At 41.1% G+C, this 27,127-nt stretch overlaps 1 protein-coding gene across 2 annotated transcripts; it reads right to left on the bottom strand.

Moving 5' to 3' along the window:
* Positions 1 to 138: 138 nt before the first annotated feature.
* Positions 139 to 9,456, bottom strand: mier3b (mesoderm induction early response 1, family member 3 b). 2 transcript variants are annotated; one of them, XM_062543345.1, is made up of 13 exons: positions 9,442 to 9,456; positions 8,567 to 8,591; positions 8,256 to 8,401; positions 7,770 to 7,904; positions 7,542 to 7,665; positions 7,213 to 7,286; positions 7,044 to 7,116; positions 6,173 to 6,321; positions 5,725 to 5,806; positions 5,512 to 5,606; positions 4,960 to 5,087; positions 4,611 to 4,759; positions 139 to 3,957 (listed from the first exon to the last, which is right to left on the bottom strand). In XM_062543345.1, the coding sequence occupies exons 1-13, from the start codon at positions 9,448 to 9,450 to the stop codon at positions 3,476 to 3,478; spliced, it is 1,671 nt and encodes a 556-aa protein (XP_062399329.1). In that variant the 5' UTR covers positions 9,451 to 9,456; the 3' UTR covers positions 139 to 3,475. The 2 variants fall into 2 exon arrangements, with proteins under 2 accessions (XP_062399329.1, XP_062399328.1); XM_062543344.1 differs by lacking the exon at positions 9,442 to 9,456 and adding an exon at positions 9,078 to 9,336.
* Between the last annotated feature and the right edge of the window lie 17,671 nt (positions 9,457 to 27,127).

Genomic DNA, 27,127 nt, shown 5'->3' with positions numbered 1-27,127 from the left:
GCCAAGCTGAAGCTGACCAGGTCAAACGTGAGCGCAGAGTCAAGATAGTGAGTCAGGTGGAGAAGGTAACACAGCTGTTTCAGTTACTCAGGTGGTTTTCTGTGGCAGACTTGAAAAACACACTGGCACACAATAGAATTGACAATTTCCAGAGATTTATTCCTGGATATGTACACCAAGTATTAAAGTACAACAGAAAATACAAAATAATGCTAACCAAAAGGGGAAAAAGTTATGTACACATTATATAAACAATAAAGATTTCCATTCAAATAGTTCAAATATTAAATGTACTGATTGTCTATATTTCTGAATATACATTTAAAGTATTTGTTGGTATTATTCACATATATATTTTTCATTTTTATTTCTCAAACTTTTTACTCAATCTCCATCTCAAATGAAAATTGACATTTAGTGCCTACTCACTAACAAAACTACAAAACATTTCACTGAAATATCTAAATTTACAAGATCTCAAGGGGTTGCTGAAAGCTTTACATGTCATAACATTTCAAACCCATCTTTTGTGAACTTCAAAAAGATACGGACCATGAGGAGAATGAGCTTTGCACAGCGTAAAACTTGCCCATTTAACCACAACTCAGCGCAGGGCTACTGGAGCTGCTCTAGCTACCTTATCCACATACATACTGTTCCAGTACCTCTACATGTGTGATGGTGAAAGAACAAAACAAAATGCGAGAAAAATGAGAAACTGATATACAAGAGGAAGAATTAAAAACAAGACTTTTTTTTTGCACGCATCAAATCCAGGTGTATTACACATTTTTCATATAGTTCCCAACAAGAATAGCATTATTAACTATCCTAATTCCATAAAACTCGAGAAAATGATCTACGGGTTATATTTGTCTGGCTGTACCTTTTAAAAATTTGTTCACGGGTTATGATGGTACGTCATCATGTAGCAACATGTCTTTATGACAATCAGAATCTAGCTGCCTTCCAAAGGATCAATATATCAATGAGTTTTAGCTCAAGAACAGCCCAAGGGTAAAATATGACTTCTTTTCATGCAATACAAAGAAAGGACCCATGCCAAACCAACAGTGGGACTGAAGCCCGATATGGACATTCTGCAAGGGACAACTTTAAGATTTAGATTATGCTGTGTGTTTATATCCAAATGTTTTTAAAATAGGGCTGATATCACATCTCTGCAATGTCCTAATGAAACACCAACTGCCTTAGTAAAAAGAACCAGTGACCGGCAATTCTAACCTGACCACAACCTCATCATATTGATAAGTATTTAGCAATCTGACTGATTTTCCTCATCACAACAGACATCAATTAGTTGTTTTAAAAGGTGACATTATCTTGTGAGTTAATGTGATTCAAACGCATGTGCCATATTGAACAATATATTAACACTTTTTACAGAATTGCAAAAAAAAATTAAAAATCAATAGTGGTTCTTCAGGGAAAGAAGTGGTTGCATGCATGGTTTGGATGAATAATCATAAAAATACAAAACAAACACAAAAAAAGAAAAGGAAAGACACGAACAAAGAGCAAAATTGTAAACAGAGAAAATGTTTTAACAGGACATCTATACATATCTACAAATTATTGCCTCAGGACCATAACAGTAATTGGAAGTCTTTGCATCAGCAATCCCCCTTAATAAGTACATGTGACTGTACAAACTCAAGGTTTTTGCCATAATTTGTCACAGAATTTCTGAGCTGCATCATGGTGAAAATGTTTTGTGATGTTACTAGTACAAAATGGTATAGAGAAGTACTATATGGCTTAAGAAAGAGAGAAAGCTTGACATGCAACATGCACTTTGATCCTCCGAAATTAAGTTATCAATGTCTGCATAGACGAATGCCATAAATTAAGAATATGCATGGTTCCAGATGGGTAACTACTGCTTTGACTGAAACAAATCCAAACATTTGTATCCACCCCCCACACACACGCCATTACTTTTCAAACCAATACAACTTCACAACCTAAAATACAAACACCTAACAGGTTATCCACCTTTCCCCCTTGGTAATACTGAATACAAATAACAAATGCAGCTGCATTAAAACATAGAACAACATAATACTGACCACTAAGTTCCAGTGACAAAAAGTCCCAATTCACAATCTTGACCTGCCAAATACTTCCTGACAGACACCACTGGGAACCTTTCCCACTTTCAAGATGGATTACCACATGATGTTGATGACGGTAACCAATTGCAACATATTTGTCATTGTCAAAGGAAAAAAACAAGGGATGCAAAGGCCCATGGTAGTAGCCAATGTAGCCATATGGTTTCTGTACAAATATTTGACATTCTTGACATTTGTACTAAAGACTCTGCTGTCAAGATACAAAGTAAGATTCTCCATGGGCAGGTGAATGTTACAAGCGTTTACCTGTGAATCAAAAAACTTCCAAAAAACTCCAAGACACTTTTTCAGTGACACATTCACACACAAAAAGCTTTCAGTGGTAATTGTATTATGCCTTCAAATCGTTTAAGTTTTTAAAAGCAAACCCCTGCCCATTTCAAATATTACTAATCCTAACAGCCCCAAACAAAGCATATTTCGTGCTTTGCAGAGACGAAGATCTCAATGGTATATAGTACACCTAATCAAGAACAAATCATACCAGGAACTCACAGCTATTTATAAGGACAGATATGAAATTGTTCATTATAAAACATTGCACTTTACCAAATCACAAAACCTTTCTGGCCCCTATGTGGTATTGGTAAAAAAAAAAAACTGCAGGCAAGCTAGCATGCATGCATCCACAGGAAGAAAAACAAGGAGCAGGACATGAAACGACTCAGCCAAAAAAGTGCTCTTCTCTCTTGTGTAGTCTTGGCCACTGAGGCTCTTACTGCATTGAATACAAAAAATCCTGACATACAAAATGCTACATTAGCCAAGGCCTAGTCTGTCTAGGTACGTGTAAACACTGACATGTCTAAGAAAAAAAAAAAGAAAAAAAAAGTTCCAATTACAAACCAAATAAAAAACAAAAACAAATGCAGTTTCTGGCAACACCGAGCTTCAGATAATGCCAGTGCGGAGCAGAGGGGTGACAGACAAATGACTCACCAGACATTTACAAGGATTATGAAGGAGTACAAAGAATCTAAGGCCAGGTAAAATAAATGGCTATATAAATTCTTGAGAAATCAAGACTTTTTCTTGTTCTATACAATAAAAGACATCACTGATGTCATAATATATAACAAAATGAAAAAAAAAAATGTATACGTATATAGACTTATATATTTTTTTCATTTAAAAAAAAAAAATCTGAATCACTTTCAGTGAGTCTATGTACATGGTTTGTACACTGTGGTGTATGCAGAATGATAATAAGACAGTGTGTGTGTGTGTGTGTGTGTGTGTGTGTGTGAGTGAGAGAGAGTGTGAGAGAGAGAGAGAGAGAGAGAGAAGTGTGTGTGTGTGTGTGTGTGTGTGTGTGCGTGTTACTCTGACTGCAGCGCTGTGTGTTGATGTTGGTGATGGTGCCGTGCGTGCGGGCCCATGAACCCGTTGGGCTCGGCCGTGGCCAGGCCACTGAAGTCTGTGACTGACACCGCCATCTTGGCTCCAGTGATGCGGTGTGCCCTCCGGCTTCCGTCGAAGTCCACTCCGAGGCTGGCCACCGACACGTCCCCCATGAACGAGTCTGGACCCAACGTCATCTTCATCCGCTTAGGGGGACGCTGCTCGCAGTCCTTGACCCCGCTGCTTCCGCGACCCCCACACGCACTCATGGGTCCCAGGTCTGAGCGGTAGAACCCCCCCTCCAGCAGGCCGAGGCACTCCGGTTCTCCGCTGGGGCCGAAGTCCAGCGGCTCCTCGTGGTTCAGCGGCCGGTGTATGCTCTCCAGAGGTGGGAAGTTGTAGGAGTCCAGACAGTTGGAGTCGTTCTGGTTGCAGACAGTGGCCACACTGTTGCTAAGGGCTGCAGAGGGTTTAAATGGAAGGTAAAAAAGATTATAAAAAAGACATAAATGACACTCCCTATTAAGCCTAGTAGCATGAAGACCTCTTATACTGTAGCACTATAAATATTTTCTGCAGTGTGTAACGCTTCTGAGAAAAATACCAATAAAATGTAGAGCCGTGGATAACAAATTAATAAAAATAATTGATCAGATGTTTAGTAGTAATGCGCAGAACAATGGACCAGTGAGCAAGGATTCACGACCACAGATCAACTAACACTTGATTTATTTTCCAGTTATTACATAGCGATTACATTGATTTCATAAGTTGTGTTCAAAGTGTACAGTTAACAAAGCGAGGGCTGAGAACCAAAGGGGTGTAAGTGACATTTTGGTCAAAATTGAGTTATACATATCACCTGAAAGCTCTTGATGAGCTCTTTCTAACTGACAAAATTATAGAAGTAAAATATTTATATATATAACGTCATTGAACAAAAACCAAAGGTCTGTAACTGTGAACATATAGAAGCAGTTAGATTTATTTTGGCTCTCCTGTAAAGTTGGTGAAATGTCACTTACGCCCCTTTGGTTCTCAGCCCTCGAAAGGTGTGGTCAGCTAAACTACCGTATGTATTACCATCGAGTGCCTGAAGGACTGAGAGCTCACCTGTGAGGTCGCTAGCCGTGATGGAGTTGAGGAGGCCTAGCTGCTGCTCGGCACTGGGCTCTAACCGGCCACTGGCTCCCAGGGAGCACACGGACGACGTGGTGTCGGCCAGGCCCTCAGCCTCGTCTACCAGTCTGTCCATCAAGTCACTGCGGAGAAGGAGAACAATTCGTTAAGGAGTCGAGTGATGTTTAAAAAGTGGGACATCAGATCACACAGGTCAGTGCGTCCATCCACTTCCCAACACACACAAAGTGATGGCTACTGAAGATGGACAAGCTCTTGCAGATGCAGACGGAGATATTCAGCCCAAACTTCCAGAAATATGAACGTTGAAGGGGATACTCACGTGACACCAGGGTAACTGCTGTATTTCTTCTTTCCAAAGCGGTTCTGCTGTACGAAATAATCAAAGCGCTCCGATTTTTTCCACATGTAGTAAAAAGCCACACATTCTGCAACTGTTCGTGTCGTCACCTGTAAAGAGAACATTGAAAAAGGGGATTAAAGCAACACTAAAGCACTTTTCCTCTGTCGCACACACGCTATTTGGTTATTCAGCAAATAACAGACAAGGTAGAATATGTTGCATGATTTTATGAAAGTATGATGTATTGCGACATCGAAGCAAGTCAAATTTGTAGATTCTGATGTGTCATTTCATCGAACTACAGATACACTACCCCACCTCATAAAGTTACATAGTGCGGTTATAGCCAATAGAGGGCTACGAAGTGAAAGCAGAAGTGCCGTTCACCCTGTTACGAGTTGATGAACCGCTGGAATGATTTTGGAAACATTATTTTAAGGTACGAAAAACTCTTTAATGTTGCTTTAAAATAAGTGAAGCTAGAGCCAATGCCCCTTCCAGTACCGTGACAAACAGAATGGTGGAACATACCTTGTGTTTTTGTATGAGGTGAAAGTTCTTCTCATATATTTGCAGTGCATGCTCGAAATTTCTGCATTCGTCTTCAGACCAGGGTGGTGACTCTTCTGTACACACATACATGAAAAAAATTACTGTAGTATCACTTTAACGGCTTACTTACTCATAACCAATGCAACTGAAATCATCTTATCTCTCTTATTAGAACAACAGAAAAAAACATACCTTTAGAGGATTTCAAATTACTGCAGTATCGTTCCAAGGCTTCATGTGTATTGTAGTTACATTTCACAAGTTCATACAAAGCCTGAATAGAAAAACAGATGGTAAGTTTATTGATGGGAAAAGGCAAGATTAGTTTACAAACAGATGTCTAACTATGTTGTAGACTAGAGTCCACAATAATAAGTATTCATAGCACTGCGGTGTCAGCAAAAAGACCACAGTAAAGTAAACCAACATTCTGAATATTTTGTAAACAGTCTCATCTGTACTCATCTTTTTATTAACTTAGTAATATTACTTAGCTTGCCCTGGTCAATTAATCCCTATTTAATGAACTACTATATGATTACTTCAAAGTTTACATCTCATCTTGATACTAAAGATTAACTTAACTATTTCAATACTTAACAAAATATTTCAATATCTAAAATGGTAAAAGGGTACATACCTGTTCGTTATCGCGCACATGTCCTTTACATTCACCATTGTCTGATATCCCTTCTGTAGTACGTGACAATGCTTGGGACAAGAATTCTTTCACTTTACTCTCTGATAGGAAGCCAGGATTCCACAGTAACTGGTCCTCCTCCTCATACACTGAAGTAAAACAAAAACACATGGTTCCTATTATATTAATGGGCCGAAGTAGTGGCTCTTAACTGGTCTGGCTTTTGGACCCAAAAATTCCTATGTTCATTCAGTCACGACCCATATATTTTTTTTAGCGATCAAGCCAATGGATACAGTGAGCTTCATGGTAAGACAAGCAAAGTGCCTGTAGGCCTACTTGTTTGGAACAGGTCTAAGTGAATCCATATACTACTTCAAATATTCAGGGCCATAGCCTACTTGCATTTATCACTAAAATTAGATTAGATCCAACTTTGTCATTGTGCAGAGTACAAAAAAGCAGAGGGTGCGATGTGATATACAAAGTATAAGCAGGTGGTGCATAGTCAGTAAAAGATGTATAGTGCAGTGTAGATAGTACAGTAGTATACAGTGTTGGAAGGTGGTATGGTTTACAGTAATATAAATTAAATATCAATATATGCAGTGTATTAGCAATGATATCTAACATGACCTGTCACATAAACATTGTCTTTGTCCATGGATACGACTGACATACAAATAAAGTCTGTCAAAGTTCCCTTAGTAGATCTGATAAGGTAGCATTTTTAATGGGCTTTTTTTTTTTTCAGCTCCATAACCCACTTTTGGGTCCCAACCTACCAGATAAAAAACACTGGGCTAAAGTATAAACTTTATACAAAATTTGATGATGCATAATACTGATTCAATATTAGCTCAAAACCCACCTTTTTCATCTTCCCCATAACTGCAGATTCCAGTGGGTACTTCAGCTTGGTACTGAGATCCAACCATTATCTCCTGAAAAGACAGAACCAGTGTGAGAGCAGAAAAATAAGCGGCTTGCTCTGCGTAAACTGACCTGCCATGAGAGGAATGGAAGAAAATCAGACTCACCTTTCTTGAGTCTTCAGGACTTGGGCCATCCTCCTCCCCTTCAGATTCCTTATCTCCATCATAAGTAGCGTTGGCTAAATAGAAGAACAGGCCGTTTCACAATCACTACATTTCATACATGTGTACACAGTATAATGAGAAATATCAAACTATCCAAATATTTAGCACAAACCAATTCTTGAAAATATCTATACAAAAAAATAATTAATGATGCATTTATCTGACAACGGTCACCAATACAATACAGTCAACCAGTTCTCAGCCTCATTCCTACCAATTAAAATTGCATAATAATGCAGCCTACTTAAATATTCTCAAACACTACTCACATCTGAGTGTTCTGGGGAAGAAATCTGTGGCTTCATGAGAGGTCACTGAGGGGGTCAAGTCATCAGCAGAGGATTGAGTCTCTTCTTCATAGTCCCCCGACAGCAGGTCCTTAGCTATTTCCTCCTGAAAATCCAAAACATTTATTACAGATTTCATTACAGTGAATTCTAACAATTCTAACAACACATTCACACACTTCCATCAAAAGTATGGGTTGAATAGCTCACCTTATCTAGTGTCATATCTGGCAGCTCATCTGTAAGTTCACCAGATGAGCTGTCCATACTGGATCCTGCTCCAGTACTGACGGACGGTTCATACCGATACATCGCCAAGAGTTCCTCCAGTGGCATGTTGCCCTCCTGTTAAAATAATTACAAATATGACCACAGTTATCTTTGGGGAGCTGAGCTGGGTAGAGGATAGTCGACATCAGTGGTTGTGTAGAATAGTATGTTTATGTTTACTTTGCAGACACTTTTATCCAAAGAGACTTGCAACACAGAATAACAATAAACGTAACATTATTACTACAATTAACAGTAGGCCTACACAGTAAAGTGAAAATGTTAAATTTCTAATAATTAACTAACGATAATATCAGTAATAGAATGATGATAATAATATAATGTGCAACATTACAGCGTTGCCAAATTCATATAACTGCTACAAGTATACACCTGAATGAAGAGAACATGGTTTTGTGGAGTTACCTTTTCTAAATCAGCTATTTCAGAGCGGAAGTTTCTCTCGCCCTCTATCGTCTCCTCCTCCTCCAAGGTTCTTTCATCATCATAGTCATGGACTAACATGTCTGCGGTTGGGTCAAAGTCATGGTCTTCTGAAGATAAAGACCCAACTGTTGGGAGAAAATAATACTTTAAGTATAAAATGAGAAGTAATGACCTTGAACTATACACAAATAGGTTTCATGCCAATATCCTATCATAAAACAAAGAGACATCGCATTTCATTAACGTTAGTGGATTTTTTTTCTGGTCAGAAAAGAGGAATTTTCCCTTACCTGGGCTCGAACTCCCGAGGGAAGCCTGTAAACACGACATGAGAAGTACATTAACCAAAACATATTTTATACTTACGATATCTCAATTGAATAAACTACAAGAGAAACCGACTGCGCGGAATAGTTACACCAGGAGGAGGGTAAATGAAAAATGAAATAATGTTTAGCTATTGAAACAAGCGACATATTACATTTTCCGCTACACGACATGACCAAATTGCATGCCGATTACTGAAGATGTAGTTTTACTGAAGATATGCATGTTATTTCTGTACACACGATTGGCTTCTGATCAAAACAGGCAATAGATAAATAGCGGTACTTAATACAGACAGTGCGGGAAATATAACTAGTCCCTCCTAGTGAGCCACTAATTGCAATAACTGGCTGGCTAGCTAGCCAGCTAGCTAATCTCGTCAAGCACAGTCGAGGCAAAAACATAAACAATCTTTGCTTTACAACGACATTATGCCGGTTGGACGTTTCCCGGTGATGCATAAAAAAATCTTACGGTTATATGTTTCATATTTAGTCTATCAGACTCTTAATGTCCGTGACACGGTACAGTTTAATGATGCATTTCGCATAAGATTGACGGATTTTCCTGCAGCCCGTTAGCACACAAACTTGCTAGCCAAGTAAGCTAGCTACCTAGACGCTTGATAAGGACGCAAAGGCCTAGCTAGTCCTGCTGGATTTCTTTTTTCATTCAACCATTTTAGCCTCTATCTTGCGCGATTTTGCCAATCGGCGCTGAAAATAAAAACACAACGCTAACATTTATCTAAATAATTTCTTTAACTTGAACTTAATCGTAATTAACGTGTTATTCTTTGATTTAAAATCTGACATCCCTTCCCAGCTTTCCCTCTTACCTCCGCCATATTGGTGCCTTTTGGCTGATAGGCTCTTACAGCTGGGTACCCGGATCTTCTCCGTTATCCAATCGGAGGCATGGGTAATAATACAGTTTATTGAAACAAGACTTGACACAGACATGTACAGATTTTTGGGATTTTATGGAGTTATTTGTCCTGTTTTTCAGCAGTGAACACTGTGACGTCCCTGTTTTAAAAAATAGCCTTATTGGGGGAAAATAGAAAATCAATTAGGCCTAACAGTTCAGTGCCTTGGAAAGTCGAGTTCCAGTGGACTAGTGCTGGATATCATCCAGATGTCCAAGCATGTTGTTGTTAATATTTTGAGTTTGTTAGATGTAATATTACAAATATAAGCAATGATCGGGTATCAAAGCAATGATCAATAAGCAATGATCGAGTATCAAAGCAAATCTGCTTCTAAGGCAGAAATCCACACTCCTTGTCAGCCAATGCAGCCAAACCAATCCATTTACAAAAGGAGGTCCTGGTCTTCATGCAGCCTCGATGGTAAATGTCCAGGGGTCACTTAAATCTACAGTTCAGTGCCCCAGCAGGCTCTGAAGGCTCAGGGAAATCCATGGACAAAAGTCTCGAGTTGGATCTTCTGTTAGGGGTAAGTCTAATGTGTGTGTGTGTGTGTGTGTGTGTGTGTGTGTGTGTGTGTGTGTGTGTGATTCAGGGGTGTTCGGTTTTGGCTTGGTGAAAGGTGGCACACACTCAAAGTAAAAATGATGCTCAGTGGACTCCATTAGCATTAGGCATGAGAGCAGAGGTGGGCAAACTAAGGCCCGGGGGGCGGCGGGCCACATGCGGCCCTCTGCTCTGTTTCATGCGGCCCGCCATGAAGTAAAAAATAAATGAAATTGAATGTGGCCTGTTGTTACATTAACCTAATATATTACATCCATCACACAGCATGGTTTCAGAACTGATGTGCCATGTTTGTCAATAGCATCATCAAACTGTCACTTTTTCACTGCTTTATCATAGCATATAAACTTACCAGTCTTAACAGCTTGTCAAGACAATGATATTTATTGCTTTTATATTATTAAGAAATATAACGCATTGAGTCCAGCCTTTTGGCCCGGCCCTCCAAAATATTTTCTGTTTCTCATGTGGCCCCACGGAAAAAATAATTGCCCACTCCTGCATTAGAGGATAGCCTACATTCAGTAGGCCCATGCCATTTTTGGCCACAATCTGTAAAAATGCTCTATACCATTGGTTTCTGATAAAATAAATTCTCATAGCAGACACCTTGGGCAATAGTTTTTCTCTGGGGTGCCATAGGTTTATGCCAGCATAGGCCTACACTATATCCGGTGGAGTGAACACATTGGTCCTAGGCTTATTGGTTACTCTTAGATAGATAGATAGATAGATAGATAGATAGATAGATAGATAGATAGATAGATAGATAGATAATTTATTGATCCCCAAGGGGAAATTCAAGAAATTCTCTTCCAGCTCGTGCCTCCTACATTTACAGTACTCTGACTGACTTACAGGGTTGCCATCTTGCCCTTGATATTCAAAAGCGCTCATCTGGTGTATGCCTCTGACTGTGAGGGGTTGACAATCTTATTTTCCAGTAAGTAGAGAAGAGCCTGCATGCACACCCTGTGCTCATCATGAGAACTGGAACAGGATAAGTTCTTGGATTCTACACAGCTGAGGTGCATGTCCACAAATCAACAGCAGGGGATGTTCTAATCTCACTGCAGCCATGACCAGAATATGAAGCTGCCATTGTTGGAGTGAAATAATTCAACATGTGATTCTGGAAGGTGGGTCACGTTTTCTATGTCTGGAAATAGAGGTGGGCCTGCATCATTGTCCTGAAGTTCAACCAACCTGTTGTATAGCTCCAACCTGCCTGTTGTACAGCCCCAAATGTTCATGAGAATTACCCTTTTTTTGTGGACAATGGATGTTGGCTCCATTGTGTTACTTTACAGGGCATGGGCAATGCTACACCGTATCAGCTTTGACATTATACAGCCTGATTCTTCTGGAAATGTTAACCAATGACCGACTCAAATCAAGTCAAGTCAACTCAAGCTTATTTCATCTATAGCGATGGAATTTGCAGTGCTCATATCCACCTTAATGCCCATAAAACAGTTTAAATACACATATAGCCTCTATAAGAGGAATAAATTATCAGTATATAATATACTGTATATGAATACAGTACAGAAATGATAGAAAGGCTGATAGCCTGAGGTCACAGGAGGCCTTAGCCTACCACTACGTTCCATAAAGTATAGGGTTCAGACCAAAGATACGAGACGAGCCGCAACGTTCTGAAACCGTACAACTGTGACTAAACATGTTGAATGCTTTGAGACGGCTTGCGATGGCTTGCAACTCCATGCAACTTCTAATTCACACCGGAATCTTTGGTGTGAATTGGGCTTTACCCTAGCAGTTTAATTACCATGAAGAGGGTGACCAGGATCCCTCGTCATTTTTGCCAGGTGGCCAGCTTTTTCCACTGTATTTAACTCTCCCACCATTTTTCCAGCCCTTTTAGTCACTCTGTCAATCCTGGCATTCTCAGTTGCCCCAGCATTTCCCACCCCAACCCCCCACACAGTAACTCCAAACAATAACTGACATACAAAAAAAACAAAAAAAACATTCTCACTGCATCCGTATAAAAGACTGCAACTTCCTCATACAACATGATCAGCCCATGTTAGTCTGTCATTAAAAACCAAGTCAGAATCAGCTGTATTGGCCAGGTTTGCATAAACAAACAAGGAATTTGACCCTGGTTAATCTTGAAGCTCTTGAAGTGCATCACTCAAACACATAAAACATAAAATGATTTAAAAAAAAAAAACAGAACAGTAAGGATAGAATGCAGGGCAGTACAATAAGGCTATACAAGAATTAAAACAGTATGTACATTTGCAAATAAATATGCACTATGGGTGGGATAGGGTAAGGCAAATGTCCAGGGGAGTGTGGCTGGGAATGTCCGCCTCCTTGCCATGGTCGTGGACACCTCAACAGGCACAAGCAAGATGCAATATACAATTGAAAAAAGGTGGGAATAGTGCGATATTAGTATAGAGTACAGCGCAATGACAATGTATTAATAACAATATTGTCAAGGTCAGATTGAAGTGCACATGAGGTAGAAGAGCAGAACAGGTTGATTGACTTTGTTCGGTGTAAGGGTGGGTGCTATTTCTGAGTGTTCAACAGAGTGACTGCTCGGGGGAAGAAGCTGTCTTTGTGTTGGCTGGTTTTGGCGAACAGTGCCCAGTCTTCTAGGGAAGGAGGTTTTACAGTTTGTGACCAGGATGTGAGGAGTCTGATTGGTCCTGGATGGAGAGGGGGTCAGCTCCAATGATCCTCTCTGCAGCCCTAATTGTCCGTTGCAGTCTGGCCCTATCCCGTTTGGTGGCTGACCCAAACCAGACAGTGATAGAGGTGCAGATGACAGACTGAATGATGGCTGAGTAGAAAGTGGTCAGCAGCTCCTTAGGCAGATTAAACTTCCTTAGCTGTCTCAGGAAGTATAACCTCTGCTGGACCTTTCTCTGGATAGCGTCAGTGGTTGATCCAAGAACCGAAAGGAATCCACATTGGACACTATCATTCTGAATGCCAGGGGATGCACATCTCCAGTCTTCTTGGGGTTGAGCTCCAAGTTGTTCTGACTGAAAATACTTGTATGTGTTCACCCTTTCTACTACTGTATAACCTTTGATTTCCACTGCCTCAGTTGCCATCTTATTTCTCTTGTACTGTAATCAATTACTAATTATTTTTATTTTCTCAATGTTGAGTTCTAGGAAATAAGTGTCGCAATAATCAACAAAAGCTTTTATCTCATTCTGTAGTGACTATCATTTTCAATGAACCCAATGAGCGCTGTGTTGTCAGCAAATGTAACTACTTGACAGCTTGCCTGCTGTGACCAAGCAATGAAGCTGCAACAACCTCTAATCAAGCACTGTCAAACTATGTAATAATTGATGTTTTTAACAACATGGTCACATTTGCTTTAATAATTTCATAGTCCCATTATTAACATCCTTCGATAAGCAGAGGTCCCTGCCTGTGCATCTGCCTGCAGTCTATGCAAGCCTAGGAATTTGAATTTATTTTACACTAAACCTACGCACTTCCTCGGTTTCCATCCAAGCAGAATAGATGATGCATTGGATGGGTACACCAGCTGCACTGTTAAAGTGAACAGATGAGAGCAAAGAGGTGTTTTCCTTCCTTTCTTCCCCTGTCTTTGACAGGATGGTGTGAGACCACAAATTTGCACTTTCAGCAGGGCCTCATTAGCCTCTTCCTGTAGCGCCCCTTGCATTGTTTAGCACATGGACACTGATTGCTTGAAGGAAAGCCAAAGAAATCGGGAAGAGAGAGAAGAGAAACGCCATCAAGAAAGCTTTGGGCGATGAGAATGATAACAGATGGAGGAAAACAAAGCCCTTCCTCGATTAATGCACTGAGGAGAAAGGCAAACTGATAATGAGAATAGAATGATTCATATTGAAACCAACTAATGGAAAATGCAACAAGTGGAATAACACATGGTAAACCATGAATCATCACTTTCTGGAGATGAGAAGCACTGATCAATTTTACCATTTGAATGAGGGTGTCTTGAAATTGCATTGTTTACTTAGACTGACTTAGTGTACTTTTAGTACAATTTGTGCATCTCTTCATCTTTAGACGTACTACTATAAACATCATTACATGTGACTTAATCACTCAGTGTTTATCATTGTATGATGTTTAGTCCGGTAACTGTTCTCACTTGTCATTTTAGCTCAGTCCACATGATGGCAATGCAGCACAACCTCAGCCACACAGTTTTTTCAGGACGGCAAAGAACACTGCACAACAACAGGTTTGATCCTATGGATTTTCTTTAAAGATATCTCTTGCTTTGACATGTTATGGAATGTTGAGGGTTTTATTTGTCTTTCTCATAAACGGCAAGCTGCAATGTGTTTCGTCTGTCCACCATCTTCATGATTCATTAAAACAATCGCTTCCTTTGGTTCTCTTTCTGAACATTGGGAAGAGGGTGTGTGATTATGCTCTTTTCCCTCCTTTTTAAACAGCATTTTGCTAAAGATTGAACTTGTGTATATGTATGACACATTCATATAAACCTGCAACTCGCTGAAACTCCCCCACGCCCTCTCATGTGTATTCTTGCCCCTGTGGGAGCAACAATGCCTGCTTGCCCACAGCTTTTTTTTGTTATAGTGCACTCCTTCCTGTTTCCCTGGGAAACTGGAAAGCCTGCTGCTGCGCTGGCAGAGGCAGATCTTAGGTCGAGAGCCCTGCACATGTAAACTCTCAGTGCTGGGCTGGAGGTCGCTGGCTTGACTATTGATTTACTGCCGCGGTGGCCCAGACGGAGAGCAGGAGCTTACACGGGCACATAATGGGCAATGGATTACTGATCTGCCCACCACAAAAGAAGCACTTGGGAACACCATCAGCGAAGCTCTAAAGGGTTTTAGTAAATAGCGTACAAAGAAAGGGTCAGGAGGCAATATGCATGTGTTGTTAACTGTTGTTTGGGGGAGACTAAGTCTCTAGGATAGGAAAAGATGTGATGATTTGATGTTGGTAATCAGGTTATTCCATCAAGTTTCCATAATTATTCCAAATGTTTTTATCAATGAACACATCTGAAAAGACATTACATTATGCACAATTTTCAAATTCTCTTCTAAATCCTAAAATGCCTGTGAATACGTACGGCAGGCACCTAAAGGCACCCCAGGTTAAAGTTTTACCTTAGCTTTTAATGAATGAAGCAACTGAAAGCCCTGTCTGGTCAGATTTCAACCCTCAAAGTATGCCAGCTTTTCACAATGTTTGTACTCAACATGTTCAGGATCTCCAGCTGTCACAGACAGGCTGGTGAAATATAAACCTCATTGTTTTTAACATCATCAGGTGATGTTGACATCTTGCTCCATGCTAGATAGCCAACCTGCACCTTGCCCCTTTGGCTCTCATTGGTTACCATTCAGCACATGCTCGAGCATGTCCTCCTCTTCACCCAAAGTTTTCCCATGTGTCTTAAAACATGTCTTAGGCACAGGATTGTTATCTCCGGATCATTTTGTTGCAATGCCATTTGCTATATAGTAATGAAAGCTATGTAATCCACTGAAGCAAACAAACACATGAATAAACACCTGGTCTGGCCCAGGGCTGTCGAGGAAGGACACATGCCAGGTATGAGACCTTTGTCCTACCAAAGTGTACCAAACCCATGATGTGGCGTTGGCAAGGTAACAGTTTCACTGAATCTAAACAAATCCATCTAGCCATAACCATATGGATGAATATCATAGTTTCTATGATATTCATCACATCTCCATACCAACAATCAAATTTGTGACTACAGAGTTTTATTTTATCATGGGTTTATTTAATAGCCTGCCTTTAAAATCCTTGAAGTCGCTGACGTGTTGGCTTTACTTTTGGAGCAAAAAAGATTTATATTTGTTGGGTGCATACTACTGTGTCCACAATGCCTCAGACTGTAACCCAAAATCTGACCATACCTGCCATGCTTTTCAGATATGCACAGGGGAAGTGTTAAATTCCTTGTGCTAGGTCTTAAACTAAAATATCTTTGCTGATATATGTCAATAATAACCCCAGTGAAATTGTTGAATATTTTTCTTTGTTTATTTTGCTTTGTTGGTGATTTTGTTTTTTGGGGGGAAATAGGCTTGGATTTTGATCGGCCACTGGGTGTGGGAAACCCCCCACCTACAGCAGGAGGAATTTAACACCTCTCCCGTGTATATCTGACAAGCATGACAGGCCCACAGCAAAACTCTTACAGGCCAAATACACATGAACATCAGTTTTTGGGTTACAGTCTCAGATTTATAGTGCACGTGGACATTGTAAAATGCATCCAACAAATACAATTAGGCTGCAGTTTGGCAAGTCCAGTCACCCCGGTCTGTCTCAAAAACAGTTTGAGAAAGTAGCTTGAGTGAATCAGTGATGTCCTGGTAGACCTATTGACATGATAAAATGCAACAAGACTGTGACCTTTCAAGAGCCACACTGTAGCAAAACTAACGAGGCCTTTTGAGTTGAATGGTAATGGCACAATAATTGAAAAGGATATTGAACTAGAGTGAGTCATTTGTGATATTCCATTTAAATAATCACCCATATGTAGGCATGGCCGTAACTACCATTGAGGACACCGAGGTCATGTCCTCGGTATTTTTTTCTTCAAGTTTCGTTTTTATAAGTGTTATACGTTAAAAGTCTTCTTCCGTATTGAACTGATACGGAACGCTTTTCGTTCTGTATTTTAAGAAACTGCTCAATGCACACACGCTACAATGAAAAACACACAAAACCCCTAAACATAGGCTATACACCCTAATGACACTTGTGCAGCGTTTCTCAAACTATGGGCCGCGCAACGTGGAGACTGCTGGTCAGCGAGGCATATTAGGTCCGGTGCTTCACCTGATAATTTGCTGCGCAAGCAACCGCGGACCGACAGAAAAAGAAAGCAAACGTAGCTGCAATCAGGAGGAAATGCTTGCTAAATTGATGTGATTAAACATAGATCCATACAATTAAGTGGTGGTATGAACGTTCATTGAATGCATGCGTGTACGCGTTTGCGTGACAGAAACTGAAACTACAATAACGTTGGTGGCAAAGCTCCGCGTCAACCTGTAATTATTTAACGACATTTAAATAGAACAACGTGGATTCTCGCAACTCCCATGAAAACAGAGCAGAGACTGTACAACACGTTGTTTAGCATAGATATATAGATACTTTATTGATCCCCAAGGGGAAATTCAAGGATTGAGTATTGTTTAGTCAAATTTGAACATGGTCAGAAGATTTAGTCTTTCATTTAAAGATCTCCAGATTTCGCCTATCTGCACGGCCGTTTACCATAGACAAAAGTTGGTATTGTGTTTCCTGAATTCTTACATTCAGGCATTCAAATGAAATTTCATTGTAAACCATATCCATTTTTTCTCCATTGGCCTACCAGAGTATGATGCTTGTTTGAGGGAAACATCCCAAAACAATAGCACCCATATAATTGCTGTTGTTTTCAGAAGTATCTCCCATGCAACCATGCAAAAGCAATGCACTACTGTAGTTATATCTTACATTAGTAAAGCAGGCCTCTGATATGCATATGACATGTTAACATGTGCATGTGCATAGTTTCTGATATGCATGTTAACATGTGCATGTGCATAGTTTTCACAACCTTTTTGTGAACAAACAACATAATGATGATTTGATGGGGGGTGGGGTGTAGGTACGTGTAGGTGGGCCCTATGACCCCAAAGTCTGCCATAACCAGGCCTCAACTTAAAGAAGTTAAGCTCCACACCCCGCGCTCCATTTCACATTGAATGTTCCTTATGTTATTTTCTCATAGTTGCCAACCCTAGCTATGACCCTGCAGTTTATATGTAGCATTCCCTACACTGATGAGGAGATGCAGAGCATTCTTAATCACAGATGGAGTAGGCTAAGGTCCAGTTTAAATAACCAAAGTCAGTTTGGGAAAAGGTTCTTGAGGCTCTTCAAAAAGAATATTGTGGAAAAGTGTGTTGGTTCAAGTTATGAACAAAACATGTTATACAATGAACAAATCTATAGTTCTATGTCGTTGGCAAAATGATCAGAGGGCTCGGAAGAACCCCCCTGGCATTTCGGGGTGCCCAAAATTTCTAGCGATGGCCCTGACCTCGGTATTCTAAAAATCCTGGTTACGGCCTTGTATGTAGGTGTTTGGCATACACAGTTGAAACCTTTTCTGAGACCGGAGATAAATGCTTCTAGGTGATGGGGTGTGCACCAACCAAAAACATCTGCAAGACTTAGTCTTTATCATAGGCCTACTAGTTATAAAGATAAGGCTCAGAAAAAAAAAAAAACACTTTTTGTAAAAAAAAAGAAAAAAGATAACATCCTTTTTTGCCTGAATAAATGGTGACACATTGTCACGTAGCTCTTACCATCCATTCTACCGAACATCCGCTCTGCTAAACTGGCTATTTTCCTCTTATTCCTTCGAACTGACAGCGTCTTTGTAAAGAGATTGTGTTAAAGGGAGATATCTTTTGTTTTCTTCCCACTGTTTTATCTTGTCACTTCTTTTTCTCCAATGTAAAATCAACTGATGCAGAAAATTCCCACGCCTTTGGGCGTAGGGGACAATAACAGCGTTTTACAGGAGTCTGTCTAATTATAGGTCTTGTCTGTGAGCTGTCCAAGAGAATGTGGAAGGAACTGGGTCTACGTGCATTTATCCCCAGACTAATTCGGGCAAATGTCTTATGGAACGTGCAGTCTTGAAATAGTGACCCAGTATTCATGTAGGAGGGGGTCTCCTTGTACATTATTCTGTTGTTGGAATGGCCAATAATTACGATTGCCATGACTAGTTCAAGTGTTTTCTTGTGAAGGAAATGATTGAGCAAACCTATAGTCATTTGTTAGTTTCAGGTTAATATTGTTGAATTCTGAGGATCTGTTTCATAACTTACAAAGTGAATTCAGGATTGTGCTGATAATAAATGGACATATCAATAGATATTGATAATGGACCCTGCCATGTTGTAAAAACAGAACTCTTTAATGGTTTACTTTTGCAAGATCATGTAGAATAGCTCATTTGATTAACATCAAGAACATCATCAAATGAGGACAACTATTGGCAGTAAATTCAATTAATTTCAGTATAGTTTTGTGTGTAATCATTTGCCAAACCATTTAGAACTTAAATCTTGTACTGCACACATACTGTGTTAGGCTACCTATAATTTTTCTGTAAATTGTGAGTAATATGTTAGTTAGGGTGTTAGATTGCTGTACGTAACAATCAAATGTTCTAACAGCAAAAAAAAAAAAAAAAGAGGGAAAAAAACCACTTCAGGTGTACAATCACTTCAGGTGAACATTCCTGTGATGCGTATGGACGCTCTGGCTCGCCAGCTCTCCCAGGTCCACTCATGGCTGATGAATGTGCCCTGCCCTCTCCCTCCACACTGACCTTGCTGCTGGCAGCGTTTCTCAGCATTGTGTTCGCCGCTCGGCGCATTTCCATTTTGCCCCCCCCCCCCCCCCTTGTTGAGATCAGGAAGTCCTGTTCAAACGCTCTCCCAATGCTGTGAACTCGGCGGCCTGCTCGGCCCTCCCTGTTCAGGATGTCCTCCGCTGGCCCGATGATCCCCAGAGCCTGAGAAATGCAGATAGCGGCACGTCTGCTCGTCACCTATGGCAGGGCCACCCCGACCTGGAAAGCCAAGGAACTGCTGACTTATGCCATTGTAATTGAGACGTGAGCAGTTTTGGCCACACCTATAGACAATTAACACCGCATTCTTTCCTTGCATGTAAAGCCTATTATGCGCAAGCTGCTATGGAGGAAGAATTCACAAGGCTATATAGTCAAGTGATATAGCCCGATCAATAAATCGCAGTGCCGATATTATCGGCCGATATTAGCTATTCGCTGATCTATCGGTATTGGTGTTTATAACGGCTGATAATTATTTTCACATGAGGTAAATGTTTGAGCCGTGCCTGAGACATGGATACAGTTCAGTTTGATGCAGCGTGGCCTCTGAAGCCTGTTAACAAAATTAAAATCAACACACAACGAAGCCCCTCAGCAGAAGCAACACAGGCAATGTGTTGAAGCCTTAAGCCATATGAGAGTATGGACGTTATCTTACATTATGCAATTGTCTTTTCCAGTCAGATAAAGTATCGCACTGTTAAATACTGTCAAGGATGTGGAAAGCATACAAAAAATACCGTCATAAAGCAAATACCTTTCATTAGGATACCAGATAGTGATGCCTATTTAAATACAATGTCCTACCTTGACCAAAACTTTTCAATATACTAAGTAATAGAGTAAAATGTTACATTGTATTTGTTAAAAAATAATATTGGGTAATTTATTGTTCATCAGTGTTTGAAATCCTCAAATATTAATATCGGAATTGGTCTTTAAATGCCCATAGGCCTATTGGTTGGGCTCTATTAAGTGATTCAGCTCTTTCTATCAGAAATATTTTTTGATGTAAGTCATATTTATTGCAAGTTGTGGTGACAGGAACGTCTTAATTGTATGTTTTCATTTTCTAAATTACTTGTTTGGAATTAAAATGCTTTGAAACCCTTAAATGTCAGCACATTCAATTCATCAGGAATCCAAAATGGGATAAAAGAAGATTTGCTAGCTTGTGCTGAATAATTATCAAGCACATTTTGCTTGTACAACTCTTTTGCAGCCCTTTAGCTAAAACCATTCTTATCTTTGGCTTCCTGTTTGATACAGCCTAGATTTTATTTTCCAAAAGTCTAAATATAACACAGAGGAAAAAATAACTTGGGAAGAGATGAGAAAACGTCATTTCGCTATTTGGACAGGCTTTCTTTCATTAAACCACATCAAAGCTTAAACTATGGGGCAATATTTTCATTTTTGCTTTTTTCAGCATATCATGTCATACCTTGACAAAAACACTGAGTTGTTAAAATGGAAAAAACTGTCCCTGTTTGCATGAAACAAATAAAACTGAAAAGTTATAAATATTCTTCTCTCCAATCATCATCATCCCACTCAAATAGATACTTTAGGTGACAATAGCAGTCTCACTTGAGGGTGTCCAAAAGCCTTGGCTTCCTCTGCGGGATTCCTTGATCTCAACACATGGAGGTGGCTTCCTCTCCATCCTCGACGTTTCCTGGAGCGGGAAGGATGCCACCCACATCCTCTGCAGATGGTTCCCCCATTTCCACCCATCCCTTTCCACTCATCAGGTTCAAAGGCGCTCCTCTCTGCACAGGTCTGGATGTACGTGCGCAGATCACAGTGCTTGGGGGACGAGGACAGGGGCAGTGTGTGTGTGTGTGTGTGTGTGTGTGTGTGTGTGTGTGTGTGTGTGTGTGTGTGTGTGTGTGTTTGTCGGGTCGCGTGGCGTTCCTGGCCCACCTTAACCTCATCCCCACCCACGGCTGAACTAGCCCAGACTTATGAGTTTCCACGTGATTGGAATACCTCCGATGTGAGCTGACAAGGGAGGAAGTCTTGAGCGAATATGGTTAACTCCCTTCTTTCTGTATTGTCGGTCAATTTGTTAACTTTCCCACCTTTCTGACAGGGGGGCCTCCCATATGTCAGGCCACAGCCCAAACTAAACGTTCTCCTGGCAGGGCAGAAACGTGCTCCACGCCCATCTTTCAGAGAAGAAAAACAACAAATGTTTGAAATACGGAGGGAGATTGAAGAAGAGCTATTCTATTGTGTGCCATGGGGAGACAAAAAAATAATAATTCACAAAGAGAATTAAATTAGGTTTGCCTATACGGTTATCTAATGGACATTTAATAAGACGATGTCTCCATATTGGTACGTTTCTTATCTGTGGTACTTAACAAATCACAATTCTCCATTAGTGCCGCACTAATCTGTCCACAGGGAAGCGCCCAGGAAGCAGTCCAAATAGGAGCAGGGCTGTTGACTCACCCATTAAAATGCAGAAATTCTGAGCGCGCACAGAAGCAAACCTGCAAAAAAGACGAGGGGGAGTGTCAGGCAGTCAGTCAGTCGTTCAGCCAGCAGGTTGGCGAGGGTTGCCAGCGAGAGGGTTGACTCACCGGGACCCCCGATACGATCGGGGGCGGGCGCGACTCCCCTGCATCTGCCATCACAGGAAGGTAGGGCCTTCCTCTCGCAGACCTGCTTACGCAACCTGCCACTTCCCAATCTCCCCTCTCCTGACCTACTGTGCTCACATGTACTCTCATCGCTGCAGCACAGTCATATTTGACATTTCTGTGCTTTCTTCGTGCGGCTAGCTGAAGTAAACAAGAGACAGAGGGACAGCCAGTTTGGAGGATGCTTTCATCCTTATTTAGTGTGGCGGTATGTTTGCTTTATAGGGTGTACACAAATGGCACCGAGTCCTTGCTTTGCTGTTTGTTAGAGGTACGAGCTGTGAGAATTGTGACATGTTAGAGGCTTCAAAAGACCTTGAGTGTGGTCTGGAAGATTGAATGTCTCCTTAGTATGGAAGATTTTTTTGCAGTCTGAGAAAGCCAGACTTTGAAGGCCCTTTGCTCAAAAGTTGTGAGCCCGGAGCACTACACCAAGTATGGCCATCTGTCGCTCTGAGGATTCCTAACACACGTGGGCACAACTTGAGAGGTTATACCGAAGGCGGACATGTCAAAACACAACGTGTCCTTGAATCACCGCGTTCATCAGAACTAGCTCTAGGTGTGAACGGGGAAGCCGTGAAATGACAAGTCATCTTTGGCAAAGTCTCTCTTTCTCTCTCTCCTTTTCGCTCTTTCTTTCTCGTTCCTTCTCTCGTGGTACTGACTCTGTCTCTCCCTCTTCATTCCTTCTTTCTCTCATGTTGTTGACTCTCTGCTTCTCTCTCTTTATCTCTATCTCTCTCTCCCTCCCTCCTTGTGTTTTCTCCTTCTCCTTGTATACTATACCCAGCTGGAGACCAGGCCAGAGCTCTCAATAGCAGCACAGTTCACTGAGTTGCACAAGAGTCACTTTGCTTTGGTTTAGAGGAATACAACACACAGTGAAGCATTATCATAACATGTGAGACCATTAGAGCTAACCAATCAGTCAACTTCAAGTAAAGCTTGCTACACATGTGTGACGCACTTCTGTGTATTTATATGAATCAACTGTTTATGCAGAGAGTGTAAATATAAACAGAGGGTGTAAATATAAACAGAGAATGTAACTATAAAGTTATTTTCAAAGGGCAATATTTACATGTGTCACTACTACAGAGATAAATATGAGGGGGTAGTGACTTCAAAAGGCTTTGCATAGCAAATTATGAGCCAAAAGAGAAACAGTACTCAGATCCACCATTTTGGTGTCTCATTGTCCACAGATGAGAGTATCCCTTTCTTTCTTTCTTTGGTGATCCTACTGTGTTATTCGTAACATTAGCTTTGGCAACACTGTACCCAATCAGTCATAGTAATAAAACTTCTTTTGAATCTGAATTGGTAAACTAAGTTTTTATTTTGTTTTATTGAAAGCATCAATAATACACAGTGTGTGTGTTATGCTTCAGTTAGAAGTTAGCATTACTTCATTGTAAATTTTGAAAGTATTGCTGAGCAAGTCGTCTTCTTCGGCGACTCGTGGTAAACATTGTAACTCATTCTGTTGGTGTAAATTGCTGTGTAGCGCTACTCTAAATCACGCAGATGAGAAAAGGATTTGGCCTGACGTGTTTTTTTTCCCACCATAGAGGAGCTCTGGCTCTCAGCCCTGCTGGTGTTTGCCCACAGCCATGCTACACACTTCTCGTTTGTGTGTCAATAATTAATGCACCGTCTTGCGCTGGGTCTGAACAATGGATGAGGTCACCGTATGAGGCCTCTGTGTTTTGAAAGCAGAAGAATTGAGAGAGAGAGAGAGTCATACAGAGAGAGAGAGAGAGAGAGAGAGAGAGAGAGAGGAAGGAGGCCGAACTCCCCCCTCACCCTCACGTCACTCCAGCTGCTGCAAAACACAATGATGTGAAGCTGGGGAAGCAGCAAAGCAAGAGGCCGCGGGAGAGAAACAAAACAGGATCCGCAGATTGGGAACTCCCTCCGCTGTAGTTTGTTCACTGCCACCAGTCCAGTCCAGTTAGGGGGCGAAGTCCACGCAGTCTCACCAAGAACAACAACACTGAGCTCTCACTGGTGGAGGTGCACCACAAGCACAGACTTACATCATAATGTATATGGATGAACACAGTCGAGGCAGACAAAAGATTCGTGTCCTTTACGACCTGCCGAGATGTTATGTACTTATGTGTTCCTACATGAAATAACAGTTACAAAATCAAAGTGATGTCGAGTTCCTTCTCCTGACCTTTTACATGCTGGCTGACTCATATCACAGGAAAACACATTATCGGAGAACACCACACATAATGATCCCCACAGAACAATTATTTTGTGTGTTTTTTCCCCCTTATGAGTCATCTATTCCTTTATTTTGCTCTGTATCATCATATCTATGCAAAGATGTGCAAAGCTATTCTTGAGGCACGCAGTTCATGTCTCATACCAATATGGTTCATATCCCTGGACTGCTCACCCCTCCTACAGCAGGGCCAAGCAGTGGCTGTGTGACTCATTCATCTTCAGCGCTCCGTGCTAAAAGGATGGCCTTTTATATCCTGATCCCTGTGACTGCTGTCCTCTCCACTGTTGATATACTGCAGTAAAACACTGGCCTGTATTCCCAGAATTTGGAATCGACTTGTTTGTGTACATTGGAAAAGAGGGGGAGAGAGAGAGAAAGGGATAAACTATCAAGATGAAAGTGTGAGTGTGTGTGTATAACATCTAGAAGAATTATTTATCACCAGTGGTCAGGGAAGGCCTGAAAGGGTGACGGCGAAAGAAATAGTGAAAAGATGACCTTGCTTGCTCACACCAGTTCACTTCTCGTGAAGTTAAGGATATGTGACGTTGAGGGGAGAGGAAGTTTTTCCAGAAGAAAATAGCCAAATGGCCTCCCTCCACACTCAACACTATGACATATTTAGCCTCTTCCTGTTTACCTCGAGGGCTACTACAGCACCTGTGCGTGGTCGTGCGACTGTTGAGTCAACCCCTGAAATGTTATTTGTTATCTGGCGCGTGGCCAGGAGCAGGAGTGTGTGTGTGTGTGTGTGTGTGTGTGTGTGTGTGTGTGTGTGTGTGTGTGTGTGTGTGTAATGTGTGCGTGTGTGTGTGTGTGTTTGTGGAGGGTTCTGTTTACCCCAAAAAGAGATGAAGGTGAGGCCAGGGCTATTGAAGTTCAGCGGAGTGTGTTTGAGTGTGTGTGTGTTTGTATGTGTGTGTGTGTGTGTGTGTGAGAGAGAGCCCTGCGGCCGTTAAGCCAACAGCAGCGGCGACGTCTCTCGGGGACTTATCAGCCTTGTGACAACATTGCAGTCCATCTGTGTGAGAAGAAGCCTGGGAGCTCGGGCCAACGGGAGCCAACGACCAGAGGTGTGGAACGGCGGCAGAGGCAGCCGGAGCTGAAGTAACTCTCGGGGCTCATTGTGCAAAAAAAGTTGCGGATGAGAGCTCGGTGATCGGGGTGACAATCGCAGTGTATTACTCAGCCTCGGTGGCTGGGCAGCGTGTGTGGGTGTGTGTGTGGTGTGTGTGTGTGTGTGGTGTGGGTGACAACCAGTGAGAGAATGGCGCGCTGGCCAAGATGAAGTAGATTGGTGGAGCCTTAATCAGAGCCGTGGTCTTGTTGCTGAGTTACATCGAATCTGAACGATGATACAGTCAGTCGAGCGCCGTATATGGGCTGTTGCCGTGCAACTAAAAGGGTAGAGGCTCTTCAGATATAAATACTGAATGAAGTGAAGGAGTCCATATGAGACTTAAAAAAGAATTTTGTTAGAAGAGAGAACAAATAATGGACAAATATAGATAATCATATTTATTTCATGGGTTTATTTATCATAATGACCCATAGGCAAATATCACCTTACATTTGGCTATGACTATTCATATTTCCAGAAAAAGATCCATAACTTTGCTTCTCATACATGAGTTCTCTTGCACATAATATCCCCAGGTGTTGCATTCACACATACCACAAAGCCTGAATAAAGGATGCAAATTCACAGGAAGCTGGGATCAAAGGTTTCCAATGAGTTTCCTAGCAATAGGCATACATATCCAACAGAATACATTCTGATGATTCTAAGTGTATTTTCTCTGCAATGCTTTGACCTTTGTCTGAGCAGGCAGCTGATTTGTTATACAGTACCCTACCCATCATTTATAGTGTTTTTTGTGTGTTTCCTCTTTTAAGGTAACTTCACCATGGATGCCAATAAATGTGACGGGGGCTGTATATGTTGCTTCCGTAATCAGTTTCAGCTTTCTTCAGAGATATGACTGACTAGTTTGAAGCATCCCATTCATCTGAGCCAGCTTCCATTTGAACATCTACGTCAAATAGAGTGCCTGAAAATGTTCAGGTCAGAAGACATGACGAATGGCTTTTACAAGACAAATGGCCTTTTAGTCCCCACGGCTCTTGGCCTACCATTCCATCAAAACATCATGCCAATGTTTGGCCTTTCAATTTTCCTTTCGCAAGAAATTGTAATGGATGCCTGTCAATAGATCAAAGAAAAAGGCAGGAAGCATATGGTGACTAATGTAGCAAAAGTTTGAAACTAGTAGGGTTCTGAAAGAAACTTTGCCCTTCTTTCCACAACTGCTATATGAGCTGAATCACGAGACAGCTTAAATATTGACGAATGGTGCAAGACTATGAATAAGTGGTTCATTTTAAGCACTCACTCATTGATGCATCAAAGTGTGTGAGGCAATTGCCACCAGTTTCCTGGTGGGTTCTTAGTTCCAGTAATGACAGTATATACAAGATGTTTTCTAAGAGTCTTTGAAAGAAGGAAGAAGAAATGATTCTGCAGAAATGCTTTGATGGTCCTTTATAAGACATAATAACACATGCATTAGTACTAAGAAGCTATGAAGCAACTACCTCCACCAAGTGGGTGCATTTGTGCATTTTCCTGGTGCCTATATGCTTATAGAAGCAGATGCGTCAGGGGGTATGCTTGGACCCTTGATAATA

The sequence above is a fragment of the Sardina pilchardus genome, chromosome 8 (genome assembly GCF_963854185.1).
Source record: "Sardina pilchardus chromosome 8, fSarPil1.1, whole genome shotgun sequence".
Lineage (NCBI taxonomy): Eukaryota > Metazoa > Chordata > Actinopteri > Clupeiformes > Clupeidae > Sardina > Sardina pilchardus.
This window is presented reverse-complemented; position numbering and strand designations above follow the sequence as displayed.